The sequence below is a fragment of the Xenopus laevis genome, chromosome 6L (genome assembly GCF_017654675.1).
Source record: "Xenopus laevis strain J_2021 chromosome 6L, Xenopus_laevis_v10.1, whole genome shotgun sequence".
NCBI classification, from domain to species: Eukaryota; Metazoa; Chordata; class Amphibia; order Anura; family Pipidae; genus Xenopus; species Xenopus laevis.
This window is the reverse complement of record NC_054381.1, coordinates 125,956,357-125,974,848: the sequence shown is the minus strand read 5'-3', so window position 1 is coordinate 125,974,848 and position 18,492 is coordinate 125,956,357. Positions and strand designations below refer to the sequence as shown.

The 18,492-nt window shown below is 37.5% G+C and overlaps 1 protein-coding gene across 12 annotated transcripts; it reads right to left on the bottom strand.

The window, feature by feature from the left end:
* Positions 1-509: 509 nt before the first annotated feature.
* ythdf3.L (YTH N6-methyladenosine RNA binding protein 3 L homeolog) lies at positions 510-16,863 on the bottom strand. 12 transcript variants are annotated; one of them, XM_041566444.1, is made up of 6 exons: positions 16,406-16,863; positions 10,473-10,497; positions 7,689-7,703; positions 7,128-7,213; positions 4,449-6,008; positions 510-2,807 (listed from the first exon to the last, which is right to left on the bottom strand). In XM_041566444.1, the coding sequence occupies exons 1-6, from the start codon at positions 16,427-16,429 to the stop codon at positions 2,784-2,786; spliced, it is 1,734 nt and encodes a 577-aa protein (XP_041422378.1). In that variant the 5' UTR covers positions 16,430-16,863; the 3' UTR covers positions 510-2,783. The 12 variants fall into 12 exon arrangements, with proteins under 12 accessions (XP_041422378.1, XP_018123521.1, XP_018123527.1 ...); XM_018268032.2 differs by having other exon boundaries at positions 10,473-10,530; positions 16,406-16,862; XM_018268038.2 differs by having other exon boundaries at positions 10,473-10,530; positions 16,598-16,862.
* Between the last annotated feature and the right edge of the window lie 1,629 nt (positions 16,864-18,492).

Here is an 18,492-nt window from a genome sequence, read left to right as displayed (position 1 = left end):
TGAGAAGAAACAAATGCAGCCGACATTTCCAGATCTTGAGCTAATTGATAAGCTGCTCAATATACAAATAATGGAACATGGTCAACAATGTTCTCTTACAGTACTTGAGACATGCAAAACACATGTAATTGGTTGAATTGAACAAAAAAAAGGAAAAAAAAAATCAGGCAAATACTATTGTGTAATCTTTTTTTTTTTTTGCAACTCAATTGTGTGTCAATATATGCTAACAAGCTTTCGGATTTTCCTTCTTTTCAACACAACTTTCTGTAACTCAAGAATATAGCTGGGCTGACTAGCTAAATAAGCAGCGAAACACAGAGATTAACTAGCTGATGAAAACGGTTACAAAAACACACTGAAGCAGCCTTCACTAAAAGAAACATTTGTAGTGTACACAATGCATTATTAGAAATATTCAGAAAATGAACGGATTATTCCCATTTTGATTTTATTTTTATAATAAAAATAGTAACACCCAAGCACCTGAGCAAAAATGTGTAACAGAATAAAGGGGCTTAAGATGTACTCTTCTTTCTAATTCACTTTTCAAGCATGTTTTTTTTAGTGTCACTACTCCTCCTGCTGTCCTTCATTGGTGCTGCACACACACATATATATGTACTTGGGAGGTCATTGAATAAAAACAGATTAAAACCAATTTGTCTGTAATCTAAAAGACATCAGGGATGATTTCAAAAGCCCCTTGCAGGTTTGGATTCACAAAACATCTCTCAAATGAGCCAAGCATGATTTATGAAATGGATTACTAACTCCACAAGAGTGACCTCTGGTTAAAGTAAAAAAACTAAAGAAATCCAGTTCTAAGGGCGATGTCACACACGGGGTTTAATGACGCTTGATTATAGAATTATAAGATATAAAATTGTGTCCGATGTGTGTATCAGCCAGCAAGATTTTAAAATTACCCAAAATTTGCTCTACACTCCCAAAAACCTTTGCACTTATTTCCCAAAAACAGTCAATCCAAGAAAAAATATGATTTGTGTTGACCTATCAGTTTCCACACATTCTGACTTTTGTTTTTTAAGCTATCATCATGTTAAGTGTGTTATACAAGAGTATTACTGGGTATTCTATAGTAATGCTTATTTCTGTTAAAACCCCATGAGTAACATAGCCCTAAAAGGAGCATCTAACAGAATAGGGTGGAATAAATACTTACATGGAAGAAACCATGGCAGAACAAAAGTTCCAATGCAAAAAAGTACCAGGGAGAATATTAAATTGAAGTGGTATGAATATGGTACAACATACATGAATATAAACACATTCTTTCACTCCAACAAAAATACTAACAATGCCAACAGCTAAATAATTTGGTTGAGCTGAATTTGTCCAATTTATCTTAGTACTCAATTTATGCAGTAAAAATGCCATTTCATATCTGTAACAAAAACTTTCCTTTTGCATTAAAAATTGCTGTAGTTTTGAAGTCTTCATCTTCAAGCCAGAAAACAAACTCAGTAGGAGGACCACAAACATTTTTAGTATCTACACAGAACATATGTATGTAGCACTAAAAACAATTCTTGTGAATAAAACACAAATGCAATAAAATAGATAAGGTTACATTATTATATTTTTTGAAAGCACTGAATATTAGCATATATGATTTAGAAAGAAATTAAATATAAAAAAAATAGGCACTTAAGCTAAATTTAGGTATCAGATGAAAAAGCAGGATTCAAAGAAAAAAAAGATCACATTATTTCCACTAAAAATAACCTTACAATTCAAGCAATGAAGTCGAGAAAAAAAAATACAAGGCAAGAAAAGACAAAAAAAAAAAAAAAAAAGTGCTGAACTTCAAATAAATGCTTAACTTCAAATAAATGCTACATAATGGAGAATCAGGTTTATTGAATTCGCAAAGGTGTAAAATTCTAGATTTTGTGGGAGCACTTGCTGAAGCGTGCAGACCCAAGTTTAAAAGTTTCCATAGGTATAAATGTCATTAAAAGTCTCTTCTGGACTGAGGTAATAACATTGAGATTTGTGAATCGGAGTTGTACAAAATAAAAGGTGCTTTTATGCCCCCCTTTGCTGCCAAACATCAGTACCCTCGACTGCTTTTGGCAAAAAAGCAAAAAAGTTACAGTAATACAAAAATGTGCATTAAACTTGGTGGCTACAAACTACAGTTTAATCTTATCTTACACCAAACAGTCAAAACAAATCAGTCAATGAGTATTTGCCGACAGCATGAAAGTAATTTGGCGAAGCTAAAGTTTTAAGTTGGTGTGCCATAATATTACTGCAATGATTTCATAGACAATGCAGATGTACTCTGGAATTTTACATGGCATCATTTGCGTTTCTTTAAATTTTCCACATCTAATAGAAGAACCCCATAAAATCCATAAAGAAAAACAACATTGTAAATGTCACGTTAACTTTTCTAACAAGATTAGTATTTTTAACAATTTTAAAACAAAGTATCCTTGCATTCAATGAGTCTCCAGAGATTAAGCTGATTAAGATTAAGATGATTACAAAAAAGAAAAAGACAGCAGATACTGGTAAAAGCATCAGGACAGAAAGTGCTTGACAAAGTTAAAGTTCTCAAGTGTGTCTGATGAGAAAGCATCAGGGCATATGAAGAAACCATTATGAGAGGGAAAAAAGTAAATTTTGTGTTAAAGTGTCGAACGATCTCACCAAAGCAGAAATAAAAAGCATTAACTGTATTCTTTGAAATAGTATGCATTTCCAGAGTCTACATCATTAGTGTTGTGATTATAGCAGGATATCGCTCACGATTATTGTTTGTTTCTATTTCTCTCCTGCAACAGACAAAGAAATAAACAAAAAAAAGTTGGTTAACAGATGTCGATAAAGCAAGCTTAAAGTAATTTATTGAGTTGGAATGTTTTTCTACCTGAAGAAACAGACCATTAAAATGTGTGATATTGGTGATCAAGTGCAATTGTAACCGTTTAAGGGTATGAAAAAATAATCTGGTTATTGGGACCCAAAATTTTATAGTCCTAGACTGATTTCCCAAACACCAGTTGACCAGATGGACTGGCTGAAATATCCACATGTAAGCTGGTTGCAATGTTAACCCCTTTCTTCAACCACTCAACCATTCAAAAATTTTACACATATAAAAAAGTGTGCTACCTACTTGACCCTTTCTTCTACATGTGGCATATGTACATTCAGCCAATTTTGCTAAAACATTTCTGATATGCAACCAATGAAAAGAGAAGGAAAACCCATGTTCCACCCAGCCAGCTCCTCAAAAGTCTTATTCTACAACAAAATTCTTTTCATAAAGTACAGTTACCAATCATTTTTAAGTGGTCCAATCACATTTTTGGCAGAAGACATCCTTCACTATATTAAGTTGCCACTCCCACTGCCCCAATACAAAATGTAAGAATCTTGCTGAAAGAAATGGGGTAAAAAGTAAGCAAGATCAGACTACCAAATGTGCAAACACTATCTAATAACATTATGTTATCGTGCCAATATGGAGGAGGTGCTGAATATTTGGTTACTCTACGATCTATACAGAAATGAGCAAGAGGTCAGCAGCTTTTGAGGACATTTTAGGTCTTTTACTCAGTCTTTCTTGGATAATGGTTTGTCACTGTTCAAGGGTGTATTGATATATATAGAATCAACGTAATTTGTAGAAGCAATCAGACATATATTAAGCCAATATACAAGTAGTGGGGCTGGTATCTCCATAAACTATGAACTTCTTTCGGCATTATTTAGCTTTAAAACCACAATCAGTAAACGGATATGGGATTCCTTCACATTAATACATTTTCTCCTTTTCTATATCTCTCTGATTGCCAAGACATTTGTAGTGCAATTTTCTCCAAGCTTCCAAGTGAACCTCAGCTATAAGTTTGCCAATTAGCCTTTTTTTTGCAGGTAAGTTAGACACAACAGGGCTGATTTCTGAATGTAAGCACAAATTCAAAGAGCCAAAATAATCACAAAGTTGAATGTGCATAGATACTATTTATATGGAACTTATGTCTATACATTTTGCTTGGGATCTTGTGGCAAGTGCCAACACAGCCTCCTCAGGTGAACTGGTTGCATGGACGACAGGCAACCCAGGAATAAACACCAGCCTTGGCCTACTGATAAGGGTCCCCTAAGCTAAGCTTCACCTACACATGCAACAGACTTGTGTCTAGTAAATTGGGTACTAATGTTATAACACAAATGCTGTTATAAAAACGTGTACAGCATCCAAAGAGATTTCAGTACTGTAAGGTCTGGTTTATCAAGTAAAGCAATTTAAAGAAAACATAAAACATGCATCCCTGAAACTGTGCGAAAAACTGAACATGTGTGTATTACGGTACACTTGGGGTCCCTTTATGAGGCTAAAGGTTATGCTTTTACCAAGGGGAAATAATTTTAGACAGACATTAGTTCAGTAGTAGGAATAGCCTTACCCTACGCATGGCTTCTTCCTCTTCTTGACGCTTCTCATAATGTGCAAAGTCATCAAAGATAGAGGTTGTATGCTTGAACATAGCAATTATTTTAAGAACTTGCTTGGCCTTTTCTAGGGGTACCTCTTGAGTGTCCCTTGAGTTGGTAACAGGCTTGTTATCGTTATTTTCTAAACGAATATGCCGCAACTGGTTATTAGGAACGTCTTTGACAAAGACCCATTTGACATCAAACTTTCCCTTCCATTTGTCCTGGGACCAGACTCCAGCATAAGCATTATAGTCCACAACAGACTTCATTTCAGCTACACCACAAAAATGTCCACTTCCATTTACACTGAAGAGTAAATAAAGTGGGCCTTTTCCATTTAAGGATCGGTAAGCAGCATCCAAACGTTTATTGCCATGCTCAGTACTGCACCAGATTGAGTACTTCATAGAACGGTGAATATCGTCCTCAGAGTAGCTCTTGATGATAAACACACGTCCATTTTTTAGACTCCAGTCAAAGTCTTTGGGATTATAGTTGTTAATGGCCTTCAGTTTCTCCAGTACTGGGTGTACTTCAAAACCAGAAGGCGAAGAGCTAACAGGCACAACACCTAAACTAAAATTCTCATTGCCAGACAAATTGTTCTGATTGAAGCCCGTCCCCCTGTTTCTAGGTGCCACCCAGCGGTTTTGAAGTTGCTGCTGAAGCTGGTGAGGTGGCTGCTGAGGTCCTTGTTGCTGTAGCTGCTGCTGAGGCAGTTGGTTTTGCACCATGGGTAGAGGTTGAATTAATGGCTGCGGCTGTTGAATCACAGGCTGAGGAGGCAAAACTGGTTGAATGGGGGGCGTTTTTACAATAGCCCCTTTATCATCCCAAGTTCCAATATTTATGTTGTGTTTTATAGGTGGCGGAGGAACAGCAGAGCTACCAATCCCCACATTACCTTTAGGCTTTAATTTAGGTTGAGGCTTTGCTGGCTTCCGAGCAATGGCAGCCCAAGAGGTTGGCTTAGGTGCTGAACTGCTAACAGGAGGTACACTGTTTACTGCTATGCTTGTCATCCCTGCACTAGACAAAGCTGACCCTACAGTTTTTGTTACAGCAGCAGTCATGTCACCACCAATTTTCAGCCCGGTCATGCCCTGCTCTATACTATTAATGCCTGGCACTTTGCTCAGAGTGTCATTGCCAAATCCAGCTTGTCCATCAGCTATGGCTCTACCAAGAGAACTAGGTGGGTATCCGTAGCTACTACTATAAGCAGAACTTTGTGTTGATTGTCCCTGAGATCCACTTGTCCCCCACGTAGAGAAATCTGCATTACCAGGAAAAAAATTAAACCCATGCTGGCTGAGGAAGGGAGGAGTGTTTCCCAAAGCACCAGGCTGACTAAACACTCCATCTGGTATGTAGTGGTGTTCCCCATTGCTCATCTGTCCGTATAAATATGGCATTGGTGGGTCACCAGCTGTTGACCATGCTGCCTCACCGAGAGAGTAAGGAAATCCGATTGAAGGAGCATAATAACTAGGCATGTATGGGTCTGACATTGGTGGATAGCTATTATTCTGCAACATTAAAAAAAAAAAAAAAAAAAAAAAAAGAAGAGTGTTACCAAAAGGTTTCAAATGTCTATTGCTGCATTAATTGTTGTTTCAAACAGAATCTATACAAATTAGGAGACTGATGGGGAAAAAAAACCAAAATATAAATGCTACAACATAAAATCAGGTGCAGCATCTCATACTTTAAAAACAGAAGAGAAAGAAAGCAAAGGAGGATTAGGGTGCCAGGAGAAGGCTACAATTCTCTACTGCAGCTTACAGTATAAGCCAAGCTTTACCAGTGCAAATCCTTAACCCAAATGAGTATCAACCCAGTAAAAGTTGGGAAGCATTATATTTTACAGATAGAATAGAAAAAACACATACATCAGGAAACTAAAAAAAAAAAACACAAAACAAAAAAAATTAATACATTATACCCTATCCTCTCTACAGTAAATGGAGACGGACAAATAAATTCTTATCTAACTTCTGAAGGGAAGTCCCAAAAATTTTATAGACGGATGGATCATGAACAGGACTACGAATTAGGAGTCTGGAACAAAAACCAAGAAAAGTATAGCTGAAGTTGGCCATTTCGGTCAAAACTGAAAATTCAGCCAATTATCCCACTGATTTATTTGTAACAACAAAGTGAATGATCTGTACTCCTAAACTTTTCATTTGGACCTTGGCCAAACATCTAGATCTCCGCAATCTGGCCAGGCATATTTGCTTACCAACTTGCCTCTAAGGTCAACTTCAGCTATAGACTGATCTAGATGGCTTATTATTATTATTATTATTATTATTATTATTATTAGGTTTACTGGTTATATGATACTACTGTTGTTACACATATTAGATGTGTTGTACCATTATACAATGTACAATTAATAAATGAGTACTTGAGAGAGATGCCAGCCCTCATGCCCAGAACTGGGATGGATAGTCAGAAACATATGAACCATTCAGATGGTGTATACCAGCCATGTCAAGCTGGTGTTTTGGGGGACCCACCGTTTAATTAAAAGTATTTTCTGGAATATTTTTTTTATCTCATTCATTTTACATTACCTGTGCGTGGTTTAAATAAATGTTATGAACAAAACATATTTAATGTATACAGTATAGTGAACTTACCTGATTAGTCTGGCTATTTAGATATGGCTCAAAGTCATCGTCATTTACTGCATCTTTCTGATGCATTGAACCGTTCTGTACTGCAACTGTAACAAGAAGAAATGCTTATTAAAAAAAAAATTCTTTGTCAATAATACAATGAAATAGTTGAAAATTAAAATTTTTCCAATTGCTTTAACATAACCATTAATCCATGTCCTTTATCTAGTCTAATGTTTTGCGATATATGCATTAAATGTCCAAGGAACAAGATAGCATAAGATTACCAGATTTTCAAAGTGAACATTCAAGGACACCTATAAGTCCGGGAAACACAAATTTATATTTCAGATATTCTTACTTTTGACACTCCACATTGACTATCCCGAGGACATGCCACTAAGTTCCAGTTAATAAAAAAAATTGAAATTCCTTGGAATACTATGCTTTGCAGCTGCGGTTATACTGCTGCTGCCAACACAAAAGCTAGATCAGATTAATAGGGCAGAAAAAAACCCCCAAAAAATAAAAACACAACACAGGGACATTATTGAGTCAATAGCTGAAGGAGAGGTCTCTTACCTGGTGGCCAATGTCCTAAAAGAGGGAAAGTACACACAACTGACCAGTTTTATATAGATATAGAACACCTTTCCAAATATACATACAAAAGTGTCTTAGAACGAATCGATAGAATACTATATAAATCCTTCATCTATACATCCGTTTTACTCATTGTTTTTGTCTGGTAAACCACACTCAATATATTCACCTATCAATGCTACTTGTAATCATGAAGATAGTGATTTGTAAGGATCAAACCTGTATTAAGTAGTATAATAAAAAACTGTGCGACTATCTACTATCCAGAACGGTCATTTTTATGGATGGATTCTTTATGTTATTTGGAAGACCATGCCTAATGTCTACTAGAGAAACTTAAAGAAAAAAAAAAAAAAAAAAAAAAAAAGCTATGGCATTGGCATGCAGGGAATATAGCACAGCTACGGGTTTTTTGGGTCTTTCTGGGTAACCGCTCCCATACCAGTATACATATGTAATTAAAACTATACATAGCCATAACTTAACCAGTTACCCTGTTAATTGTTTGGTTCAATACAGCTAATTAGCTTTAGTGCCAAATGTTACTATTAATCTGCCCTTGTTTAACATATATCAGAATAACATTTGTAAACCAAGCAAATATTAACTTGCTCTTTAACATTGACTAATACCTTACACCATTGGAAGGAAAAAAAATAAATAAAAAAATTAAAAAAGCATTTTGTGTCAAATTCTAAAGAACAAGACATTTAAAAGAAGGTACAGAGAACAAGAGAGAAACAGCTGTATGATAGCGTTTGTAGAGTTTATTCACAGGGCAACCCTTTTGAAATAAAAAAAAAACAAAAGTGGTATAAAGGTGATACCTTTATTGGCTAACTGATATCATAGCAAGCTTTCAGAACATTTTAGTTCCTTTTTCAAGCTGATTACAGTGAAGCTGTGCTAATCAGCTTGAAAAAGGAACTAAAATGTTCTATTAGTTAGCCAATAAAGGCATCACCTTTATACCACTTGTTATTTTTTTTTTTTATATTTCAAAAGAGTTGCCCTGTAACATTTTTACTGGCCAACACAGTACAGCAACTTTACCTGCAATTAGAGTTCATTCACAATTCAAGAATTCAAATTTTAGAATGTATATTACGGATACACAGAGCGCTTTTAAGAGTCTGCTTTGTTCCACTTTTCCTTAATTCTCCACCTATCCTTTGAACACCTTGTGATCAGATAAAAACCTGTATAGAGCATGGTAAAGACCATGTTAAAAAACTAATAAATAAGCGGCCAAAAACAACTTAGAGAGGTATATTATTAAAATCTGCCTTCCACAGGTATCTACATATAAAAAAATAAAAAACAGAAAAAAGAAGTTTTCCTGCTCTGCACCCCCTTAAGGTTTCCATATGGCATTATATTACAGCTATGGTGCTTAAAGGGGTATTTCATATTAAAACAATATTTAGCGTGATAGTAAACATAAGAACTCTAAAGGGCAGATTTATACAAATTCTGATGAGCTTTTATTGCAATTCATTTCTGGCAAAAAAAAAAAAAGGAACAGTTTTATAATTATAGTTTTTATTCAAATTTCCGAAACTTAAAAAAGATCTATTAAGCTCAAAACACTCAAATCTACCGTCTAAAAGTTGAGAGTTGATGGAGATGTCCATGGGAACTGTATTTAATTGGAGTTTGAGACCAATTTGAAATTTGACAGACTACAAAATAATGGGTAGAATGCAATTTCACTGCATTTGATTTGTTTGTTCATGTTTTTACGAGTTTTTTCCATAAATTAGTGCACATTCGAGATTTGAATTTTCTAATAAATACATTATAATTATTATAACCCTGCCTCTCAGAAAATAGCATTATTTTTTTTATTATACATATATATTCTGCAACTCTCGGGTTTGGAGCTCCAACTGCCATCTGGTCGTTGCAGTGCTAGAAACCAAGCAGCATCTTATATACATATAATATAAATAGGGGCACTATCTGCAAGGAGTTAGTTCTTCCCAGGAAATAATTCTAATTTTTAAAAATGATTTCCTTTGTCTCAGTAATAATAAAACAGAACCTTGTACTTAATGGTAACTGCATGAATCCATACGGGTGGCAACACAATACTATTAGGCTTATTTAATGTTTAAATGATCGCTAGCAGACAGGGTAAGGAGATCCAAATTATGGAAAATTCCTTATCCAGATAAAACACAGGTCCTAAGCATTCCGGAGCTTAACTACACTGCTTATATAGCACTGTAAAAGTACCACCACCAATAAAATATGTTAACATGGAAATAAATTAAGGATGCACCGAATCCACTTTTTTGGATTCGGCCGAACCCCCGAATCCTTGGCGAAAAATTTGGCCGAATACCGAACCGAATCCTAATTTGCATATGCAAATTAGGGGTGGGAAGGGGTAAACATTTTTTACTTCCTTGTTTTGTGACAAAAAGTCACGCGATTTACCTCCCCGCCCCTAATTTGCATATGCAAATTAGGATTCATATTCAGTTCGGCCTGACAGAACAATTCGGCTGAATCCGAATCGTGCTGAAAAAGGCCGAATCTTGGATTCGGTGCATCCCTAAAATAAATATTTGTCTGAGTCAGCATTTCTAATACATAATCGTTTATAAAACATCCTTTTATTTCCAGAGTGACTAAAAATGTATGTTTTGTTGTGTATTTTGGACACTGATTTAACAGAAGTTTAACTTTTTTTTATGGACTTATTTACATATGAATGCACTCGCAAGACGTCAAACATATTTGAAAAGAGCCACATACCTTTGTTTCCCTGCCCTTTAGGTCTCTGCAACAACGTGGAAAAAAAAGAAAAAGGTCACTGGAATTAAATACATAGAAAGTTCTTTAGAAGGCAGAATAATAGACAATTTTTGAGAGAGTTCATTCAAACTCCAAGTCTAGGCTGAACTATTTTGTGCTACCGTATTACACACATTTTGAAAAAAAAAAAGCTAAATAATTATATTTCATCAATCTGTGCAACTCAAATGTCTGAAAAATAATTCGGTCCATAGACATTTAGGTTTGAAGACACCTCTATTCACACAGTACTGTAAAATAACCTCTATTTCCACTTCTATTTGGTGCAGTGCAAGTGTTAATTAGAACAGATGAGTAAATATTTTAGAGGGCTAGAAGCAGACATCCATTGTTCACAGAATTGCGCTTTGTTTTTTTTAAAAAGACTCCTATATAATAAGATAGATACTATATTGCTCAATTTACCTATATTAACCAATCTGATCTTTGACTTATTTCACTACCATGCTGCTTATTGGCCGCCATGGGTAAGCGCAATGATGAATTCAGCATCCTTAGTAATGAATGATCATCACCAATAAGTAGTTGGATGATGCAAGGTGTTTGGTAGCTACTGAAATGCAGTGGAGAAATGCAAAAATTAAAACATGCACTTTGCATTCTAGGAGGATGTGATAGACACACCAACCTTTTGTATCTGTGCACCACATTCATATAAAAAAAAAAAAAAAAAAAAAAAAAAAAGTTTCCCAGGGGTTTAAAATAAGGGCCACTTACAACAGCCTCGTTTGCCACCAAATTTGTATCTTTGTTCTTCTAAGATGCTTCTCCAAGCCAGAAATTCAAAAATGCTCTGCTGCTTTGAGGCCACTGGGAGCAACATTGAAGAGCTGGGGAGCAATATGTTGCTTATGACCAACTGGCCAGCAATAGACATTACAAGGATAAGCAACAAACTGCAGCACTACAGTAATATCATTTATCTCACTAACATGGACATATAGGGCCTGTAAGCTCATTAACATGGCTAGATAGGGCCTGCTGGTCAACTAGTTTTCTTTTACAGCCATGGTTGATAATGCTTAGTCTAAACCCCCAAAATGGAACCCTATCTAAGTCTAAAATGCACCTCTTTCTGTAGATCTGACTGTATAACCCATAGCATGAGGAGTCTAATGTTGTATGAGGTGGCGCGACACACACACACACACACACACACACACACACACACACACACACACACACACACACACACACACACACACACACACACACACACACACACACACACACACACACACACACACACACACACACACACACACACACACACACACACACACACACACACACACACACACACACACACACACACACACACACACACACACACACACACACACACACACACACACACACACACACACACACACACACACACACACACACACACACACACACACACACACACACCCCCCCCCCCCCCCCCCCCCCCCAAAAAATTGCTAAAGGAACAGTTACAGCAAAAACAGAAGGTGCATCAATGTAATTAAAATATGATGTACTGTTGCTCTGCACTGGTAAAACTGGCATGTTTGCTTCAGAAATTGCTGTAGCACACAAATTCGTTTTGGTGATGCAAAAAGCGATTTTTATTGGTTCATTGCAGACTTCAAAACATGGCAAAGTTTCGGCCCATACAGGGCCCTTTATCAAGCCTTCAAAAAGACTAGCATAGTGTATATAAAGAAGCTGCTGTGTAGCCATGGGAGCAGCCATTCAAGCTTGAAAAAAAGGCACAGGCTACATAGCAGATAACGGATAAAACACCATTGTATTGGACAGGGCTTATTTATGTGCTACACAGCAGCTTGTTCATATAAATCATAGTAGTCTTTCTGAAGCAAACATCTTTTACCAGTGCAGGCTAACAGTAAATTAAATGTTAATTACTTTAGAACACTTTCATTTTTTGTGCTACTGTTCCTTTAATGGAGTCCACACTTGTTGGGTGAAACATTCGATTTTGTGGAACCGAGAAAAGTGCCAGAAAATGACAACACACGTATAGTAAGGGTGGCAGGAGAAGTGTTCATTATACACATGCATCCACCAAGCATGGCCACCCATTTTTTTATTAAGGAATTAAAAAAAAAATTTTCCCAGGTCATTTCTTATTTGATAAAAAAAAAACTATATATAAATAAGCTGAGCTGTAATAGTAAAACAGTACCTTGTACTTGATCCCAACTAATATATAATGGACCCTTATAGGAAGCAGAACCAGCCAATTGGGTTTATTTCATGTTTAAATAATTTTTTAGTAGAGGTATGGGATCCATTATTCGGAAACCCATTATCCAAATAATTCCAAATTACGGAAAGTCTGTCTCCCGTAGACTCAATTATAATCAAAAAAATTCAGATTTTTAAAAATGATTTCCTTTTTCCCTGTAATAATAAAAGAGTAGCTTGTACTTTATCCCAACTAAGATATAATTAATCCTTATTGGAAGCAAAACCAGCCTGTTGCGTCTAATATGTACATGATTTTCTAGTAAACTTAAAGGGGTGGTTCACCTTAAAGGTAACTTTCAGCATGTTATAGAATGGCCAATTCTAAGCAACTTTTCGTTTGGTTTTCATTATTTTTTTTTTTTATAGTTTTATAATTATTTGCCTTTTTCTTGTGACTCTTTGCAGCTTTCAAATGGGCGTCACTGCCTCCTAATAAGCAAATGCTCTATAAGGCTACAAATGTATTGTTATTGCTACTTTTTATCACTTATATTTCTATTCAGGCCTCTCCTATTCATATTCCAGGCTGTTAATGAAATCACTGCATGGGTGCTAGGGTAACTCAGACCCTAGCAACCAGATTGCTGACACTGCAAACTGGAGAGCTGCTGAATAAAAAGTTAAATAACTCCACAAATAATAAAAAATGAAAACCAATTGCAAATTGTATCAGAATATCACCCTCTACATATTACTAAGTTATCTCAAAGGTGAACAACAATAGCTGAAGTACAATAGCTTTTGGTGCTGCAATTTTTTTTTTTGCAAACAGAACATCTACCAACATACCTCTTGCTCAATAGCTATTATTAAGCAAATAAATGTTTTTGGTCTGACATTTAAGGGGTGGAATTGCATACTGCTGCATGCCAACAATGAAATCTTCCTAAATCTTGGTAAACATTACAAATCCAGGTGAGCTATTTCTGGATAACTATTTGTGCAAATGAGGATGCCTGACTATATGATCTATTTCTGTTTCCTTGTCTTGCCTTTTTCATGTGCTTTTCTCTGCACAGAGCTGTTCCTTCCCCTTTTATACTCCTTTCTTAAGCTTAATGTGCCATGAGCCTTTGTTCCTGTTCGGTTATATATTTTTAAAAGGTATGGCGACACCAAATAATGAAAGTGCTTTAAAGTAACTATAATATAACTTTAGCAATACTACTATATGTTACATAGGGAAGCTGTTGTGCAGCCATGATGTACTTTTGACACAGGAATCTAAACCCATTGCATTCTACAGAGGTAGAATCAGAGAGAGCTTCCTTGTGTCTGGTGTGCAAACGGTCTTCATTATCTGGTTCCCCCAGGGTTACACATGAGCTAATTTAATTCTGAAGCAAACACACCAGTTTTACCAGCTAAGGGTACATTTTATTAACGTTAAAAACAGGTTAATGTTCCTTTAAAGCTTACATGCAGGACTATTTGGAATTTGCATTTTTGGAGATATTTTTTTAACTTGTTCAGCAAGCAGTTTCCTGTGACTTTTGTTTGACTATCTAGGGACAGGAGTGTTGTCACTGGGTCACACAGGTCTGTGTATGTATTTATATAGAGTGCAATTCTAGACATTTGCAGCGAACTAGCTGCTTTTAGCTCCCTGCTAGTTAGGCACTAAATAAAGACATTTGTATATAAAGTATGGCTGCGTAGCCACACTCCAAACCCATAAAGTCAGGTTAATTGGCTCCTGAGGAATCTGACCTCATAGCTTTTATATAGTGTGACTGACAGGGACATTAAAGGGATTCTGTCATGGGAAAGATGAGTCTGCACTGAAATACGATTTTCAAAAGAGGAAACAGAATTATTTTTCTTAAAAAGGGGCTTTATTAATACACACTCAAGTGATACAATTCTTATGCTGGACAGAAACACGCAAGTCCAGCACACCCACTGCATAAGAATTGTACTACCGAGCGTGTATTAATAAAGCTACTTTAAGAAAGAAATTTGGTCCTCTGTGGATGTCCGGAATAGCGCCCAGTTATGCGGGATCTCTCTGTGTTAAAGAAGTGTAACGGCTTGGAGTAGCCGACATGTCATGGGGGCGTCTGGAAGAGAGGACGCGCGAACCGGGTGAGCTCCGATGTGTATCGCATCGCATTTATCTGTTCATAAGCTTTACCCCTCTAATATATAAAGAACATGCACATTGGACACTAGGCAGTTAAATTAAATGCATAAAAGGAATAACCTTGCCCCCTATCGCTGGAATATTAAAGGGGATCCCAATCCAAAAAAAAAGAAAAAAAAAAACTGTTTTCAGAGTAAACAAATGCATTTCTAAGGAACATTCCAAAAGATATTAAAAAGGTTTTCAATGTTTTAAAGGAGACATATAGGATAAGTGGAAAAAAAACCCTACTTTTGTAGGCAATTATGAGTAATATATGGTGTTGCTTTCACATGGTGTTACAAATTAATATTATGTTTTAAAATAGCCTCTTTATTGGAACTCCCTATAGATGCTCTCTGGTCCCTGTCTGTGTTTCAAATGAGAGGTGGGCGTGTCCAGAAGCAGAGTAGGCGGGGACAGCCAATCACAGCCCAGCAGTCACACAAGTAGACAGGCTTCAGTTCCCTATCAGGTACTGAGCTGAGCTAGTTGCTGATTGGTTCTTGTCCTACAGTACAGTGAACTGAGAGCAGCTGGATCCCCTGCACAGCCTGGGAATTCAGGGAGCAGGAAGTGGAAGAGAAGGGAGGGACTAGTAGGGGTTTTGCAGAAATATTCAATAATCAGCCTGAAACACTACTTTTTTAAGCACAATTCTTTTATGTCTAAATTAGTATAACACATTGGTACATTCTTATTTTTTACACTGAATGTCTTCTTTAAAAGGGATACGGTCATTTTTTTCCAAAACGCATCAGTTAATAGTGTACAGAAATCCATTTTTCAAAAGAGCAAACAGATTTTGTTATATTCAATTTTGAAATCTGACATGAGGCTAGACATATTGTCAGTTTCCCGGCTGCCCTGGTCACGTGACTTGTGCTCTGATAAACTTCAGTCACTCTTTACTGCTGTACTGCAAGTTGGAGTGATATCACCCCCTCCATTTCCCCCCTCCCAGCAGCATAACATCAGAACAATGGGAAGGTAACAAGATAGCAGCTCCTAAGAACAGCACTCAATAGTAAAAGCCAAGTCCCATGGAGACTGATTCAGTTACATTAAGTAGGAGAAATAACAGCCTGCCAGAAAGCAGTTCCATCCTAAAGTGCAGGCACAAGTCACATGACTGATGCGTTTTGGAAAAAACATGTTTTCCCTTTAAAAGTTATCTGTAAATGTAACTGCAAGCAGTGTTTGTTTATGCCTCTCTAAGCTTGACTGCTTAAACAATATATCAGGAGTCAGTTCTCCCCCAAGGTGCTTTGTGCAGCATTGTTTTCAGACAGGCAGAGCACAAATACAGCCTTCAGTAGCAATTACACGTTCTACAAAGAACTTAACACCGACAAACACAATCAAGGCATGACTTACAGCTGCTCATCATTGGATCCATTTAGTAAATATAAAAAGCAATATTTGGACCAGCACATCCTAATGGCACGTAGATCTGGACGCTGCTCTCCCACCAGAACTTATAAAAAGTCTCTAGAAGGACATTTGGACATACCTGATCCACACTGGCCGCAGACATTTTCCTGTGGAGCCAGAAATAATCCTGAGCCGCCTTGGAATCCCTTCTTTGCTAACCCAGTATTAAAAATAAAATATCAGTAATAATAATAAAAAAAAGGGAAGAACAGAGTCCCCTTGGGAGAGTGAGCTGTGCAGACACACACACACGTGTAGCACAAAGACGTACGTGTAAAGACTGGCGAATGTAGAACCGAGGGAGAGTCAGCACCGGGTGTGATGGGACGTTCAACTATAGACTCCTAGGATTCAGATGTGAGAGCTGCTAATTGGCTGAAACCGTTCAGATACCGTCCAACAGTCCCGCTTTCCGCGGGACAGTCACGATTTACTTAATACAGCCCACAGTGCCGGATCGCTGCTGGAACGTACCGCAACGCCGTTAACGTCCAGCTCCTTGGCTCATCTCGCGAGACTACGGCGTCACGGCCATGCGTATAAAAGCGCAGTGACGCGACACGTACAGTCGCCGCCTTTGAAGGGGGGAAGTGACGCGTGAGGTCGGAGTGGCTTCATTGTTACACAATCTCAAACTGGCAGCAACACGCGGTCGTTTGGTGGGGGCGGCGGTTCTTTTTGCTCTGTTCGCCGACCGTGATTTTTGTTCCGGAATGATAAAATAAAGTGATCTTTCTTTTATGTTATGTTAAAGGACGCTACAGGGTTTAAGGTAATAGAAAACGGGTGAAATTGGCAAAAGTAGTCGAGTTTTGTGACTTTTTTTTTTTGCAATTCAGGGAACAATGGCTAATACAGAAGACTTTTTGTTTACTCTTTGTTTACTCTGGTCCTAATTCAAAATGCAAAAAGTTTTGCAGCAGAAAGTTCCAGGGCCCCAAAAATACATCAGTGAAGAGCAATTGTGGCAGGGGCTTCCCATGTTTCATAGTGGATTTCGATCACACCCGCTGTCACCCGTGGTTGCTTATACAGTATTTATTTTGAGTTCTGGTCCAGAATATAATGGATAAAATCCACAATCTTTCATTTTTAGTTTTTTATGGTGGTGTCTGACGATAGCCCCCCCCCTTTATACTATGTCAGCAGCTTATCTGCCTGTGTTTTGGGCCATCCCTAACAGCCTATCCTATAGGTATATATTTGGGCAGAACTTTCAGGCACGTTTAAAAATCTTGATGGATGGCAACTGCGGAGCATTGATGTGGTCCTCTTCCATAGGCCGGCATAGGTTCCTTTTGTTGGCTTGATGCAGGGGTGTCCAACCTGCGGCCCAGGATGGACATGAATGCGGCCCAGCTTGAAGGAGAGATAAAAGGAAGAACAGTGGCGTAACTACCGGGGGAGCAGGGGTGCGATTAGACCAGGGCCCGCACCCCCTCAGGCCCCCCAGGCAGCTCACGTGCCACGATTCCTGGGCGGTTCCGGGTGTACGGAGGGGGGAGGAAGAGAAGGGAAAAAAAGAAAGAAATTAAGAAATCGATGTATGGAAATACAGAGAAAACAAGAGTGAAATAACACTTTGTGCTCTCCAGACACATTAACCACCTCAGTCTGTCGTCTTGTTAGGAACAGGCATACTATGCCAGGTTTTAACAATGTGGTGACCTATGGAGTTGGGAGGATGGGGGACTCTGCCCATTGCCCAGTTAGTAACAATATAATAATAAGTCTATTTAATATCCAGGTGTCCCATATTCCAGAGTATAGCTCCATCTGGTTATCCAACTGGTATTGTAGTTCTTTTCTGTGTATTTTCTTTACTTTTACAAATCAAAAGTGTTTGTGTGTTTCATGTGAGGCCCCAGACAATTTTTCTTTTTCCAATGTGGCCCAGGGAAGCCAAAAGGTTGGAGACCCCTGGCTTGATGACAAATAATAACATCAGCCTAATTTGGTCTGAATGTAGTTGGCCAAATCAGTCAAATATCTGCTGAACAAGTGGGTTTTATGTCGTATGGCCATCTAAATTTAGGAGAAAACAATGGGGGAAATTAACCAGATTTAGATTAAAAACAAGTTTAGATGGGAAAGGGAACAGATTAGAACAGAGCAGGAAACGGAAGAAAATTACCGGATACAGGGACTGGAGCAAAATCAGGAACC

Coding starts and splice junctions, on each gene's coding strand:
- ythdf3.L (XM_041566444.1), bottom strand. CDS start 16,429: ATGTCTGCGGCCAGTGTGGATCAG. Junction 6,009..7,127: donor TAAATAGCCAGACTAATCAG/GTAAGTTCACTA, acceptor TTAATGTTGCAG/AATAATAGCTATCCACCAAT. Junction 2,808..4,448: donor AGGAAGAAGCCATGCGTAGG/GTAAGGCTATTC, acceptor TGTCTGTTGCAG/GAGAGAAATAGAAACAAACA.